This window comes from Plasmopara halstedii (genome assembly GCF_900000015.1).
Source record: "Plasmopara halstedii genome assembly, contig: Scaffold_437, whole genome shotgun sequence".
In the NCBI taxonomy this organism is placed as follows: Eukaryota; Oomycota; class Peronosporomycetes; order Peronosporales; family Peronosporaceae; genus Plasmopara; species Plasmopara halstedii.
This window is the reverse complement of record NW_020187357.1, coordinates 283,495-285,790: the sequence shown is the minus strand read 5'-3', so window position 1 is coordinate 285,790 and position 2,296 is coordinate 283,495. Positions and strand designations below refer to the sequence as shown.

Genomic DNA, 2,296 nt, shown 5'->3' with positions numbered 1-2,296 from the left:
GACCATGCTAGGCACCGTTTCATCTGCCTCAGCAAACTTGTCAGGCAGCGTGTCAAGCAGTGCCGTGTTCTCTTCGTTAATCATCGACTTGGTTACCTCGAGAGTCAACGTTGCCTTTGCCGCCTTCTTTATCCGAGTGTGGTGCTTTTCAACGGAGAAAGCTGACTCGGATGAAGAGTTTATTGCGTCGGGTCGCTTCACATTTACGGGTACAATCTGCTTGCGCGAGCCGTGTCGCTTGTCTGCAGTGGCGTCCTTAACCACAAATTCGACAGCCATTGTCTGAAGCGCCTGAATGAAGTTCGTAGTCGCTATGCCATTGAGCGGCTGTGGCTACCGTTTCGTAAGCAGGGTCGTGAAATTAATATTAGCTCGGCTGCGGTTCTTCTTGTTGTGGACCATCGAGAAATCGCTCGAGCTATTGCCATTCGTCACAGCAATAGCGGCGCCGTTACCTTACCCATTGGACTATCGGGCGCTGAAATCTTACTATTTGAATTATCGAACGTCGAGATTGAGAGCGCGTCGTCTCAGACACTCGAAATTTGAGCGATTTGATGGCACCAGTAGGAAAGCCATGCGGAGCTACGTGGGGGAGCTTCCTATTGCGCTTCTTAGTCTCTCGACTGCCATTTGCAGCGAGGTCAACGGCTTGCCGTTCGTCTTCGTTTGTGCGTGCGTTTTTGACTGATTTCTCAGCGTTTTCGACGTCTGCGACGGCTCGGTCATATGACTCGGACGCGGGAAGGTGTCATCGCTCGTGAGCAGGTCAATACCGTGCAGTGAGCGGTAGCCATATGGCAAACGCTCGGACTGTTACGGCGCGTTCTTTCCGTCAGCTGGGTGTAGTTTGTTGTCAAACCGTATTTGGTCACAGACTGAGCCGTTCACTACAAGTGGCGGAGGACACGTATTGGAGCGGATGTACACTCGCCACGTCGCCGAGGTCATGCCAGTATTCATGTTAGCTTCGCGAGATGTGTCATAGATCGGCTTGTACCCGATGATGAAGAGCCGATGCAGGATCGTGTCCGTTTTCGTGTCTGAGTCGACGTTCGAGGTGTCCAAGAAGTACTTGCCCGTGAGGATGTCAAGCTCGTTGAACATGAACACGCCGCCCATGATATTCACTTTCGTACGTTCAAGCTGTAAGCAAGCTTTCTTGGTCATCACCTTGACGCGAAGATTGCTACCGGGGAGTTTCGACACTTGACCAATCGCGTGTTCGCCATACAGTTTCTCAAGCGCGTCGTTGCCGTGGTGTGAACCAGCCAGCGACGCCATGATCTTCTGCAATGGTGTCTTTGCGAAGGTGCGTCCCGTGACAATCACCATGTCATAGCGTGCGCGGGGCAACTCATGAGGTCGCGCTTGATCTATGCGTGAGGAGACAAACAAACAGTCACGCCCGGCAGCGCACTGGCGCTCGATAGATTCGACGTCACACGCAAGCGGCTTGGGTGTCTCGATGCGATTGCGTAAGGCGTCGATCACGATTTTATCGTGCCGAATAAGCATTTGACTTTGCAACAGCTCAGCCATCGTCGGACGTGTGTCGGCAGGTGCGGGTGACACAGTATCATTGGGGGGTAGCTACATCGGCTCGTCGTCCAGAGCAGAAGCAGCACTAGCGACGACTAAAGCGTCGGAGGGCGCGTTCGTCTCCCCGCCGTTTGAGGATCCTGATTCAGCAGGTACGGATACAGATGACACGAGAAGCCCTGAAAAGGGAGGCGACTTAGGAGCGCAAGAATGGGATGGGGATAGAGGGGTTGAGCGGGAGTTGGGCTCGCACGAGTCGGATTAAATGGCTGATGAAGACTTATAGATGGGCTGGCTCTCTCCAAATTTTTAGATAGAGATAGGCCGCCCTTGCGACAGTGCGCGAGACTGGGTGCGGATCCAATGTCGACACCTGTTGTGCCGACTGGAAGGCACGACAGGCGTTGACAAATGGACAACCGGAGGAAAAGTGTGACAAGCACGCAATGAATTCATGAGTAAAGAAATAGCGGCAGCAGATACGGAGAAGGAGGGGTGGGGTTCTTCTTATGATTTGACGTGTGGGGTTGCCACAAATTGAGAAGTGGTCGTATAGCTCAGTCGGTAGATGAAACGGGGTACACATACCCTGGTAACAGGGGGGTGTCACACCAGATGGGCATGGAGTGACCACATCCAAACAAGAATACGGTACAGGGCTGGATAGCCATTAGTCATACATGTATTTAGATTTTACAATATATATTAAAAAATCTATGCATTTAAAATTACGGCTTTGCCGCAGATAAACATG

At 52.0% G+C, this 2,296-nt stretch overlaps 1 protein-coding gene across 1 annotated transcript; it reads right to left on the bottom strand.

Annotated features, from left to right (window-relative positions):
• Nucleotides 1-816: 816 nt before the first annotated feature.
• On the bottom strand, nucleotides 817-1,542 carry PHALS_09940 (uncharacterized protein; the record flags this gene model as incomplete). The annotated part of the gene is made up of 1 exon (XM_024725280.1): nucleotides 817-1,542. One exon carries the CDS (start codon nucleotides 1,540-1,542, stop codon nucleotides 817-819), a length of 726 nt encoding a protein of 241 aa, XP_024576073.1.
• Between the last annotated feature and the right edge of the window lie 754 nt (nucleotides 1,543-2,296).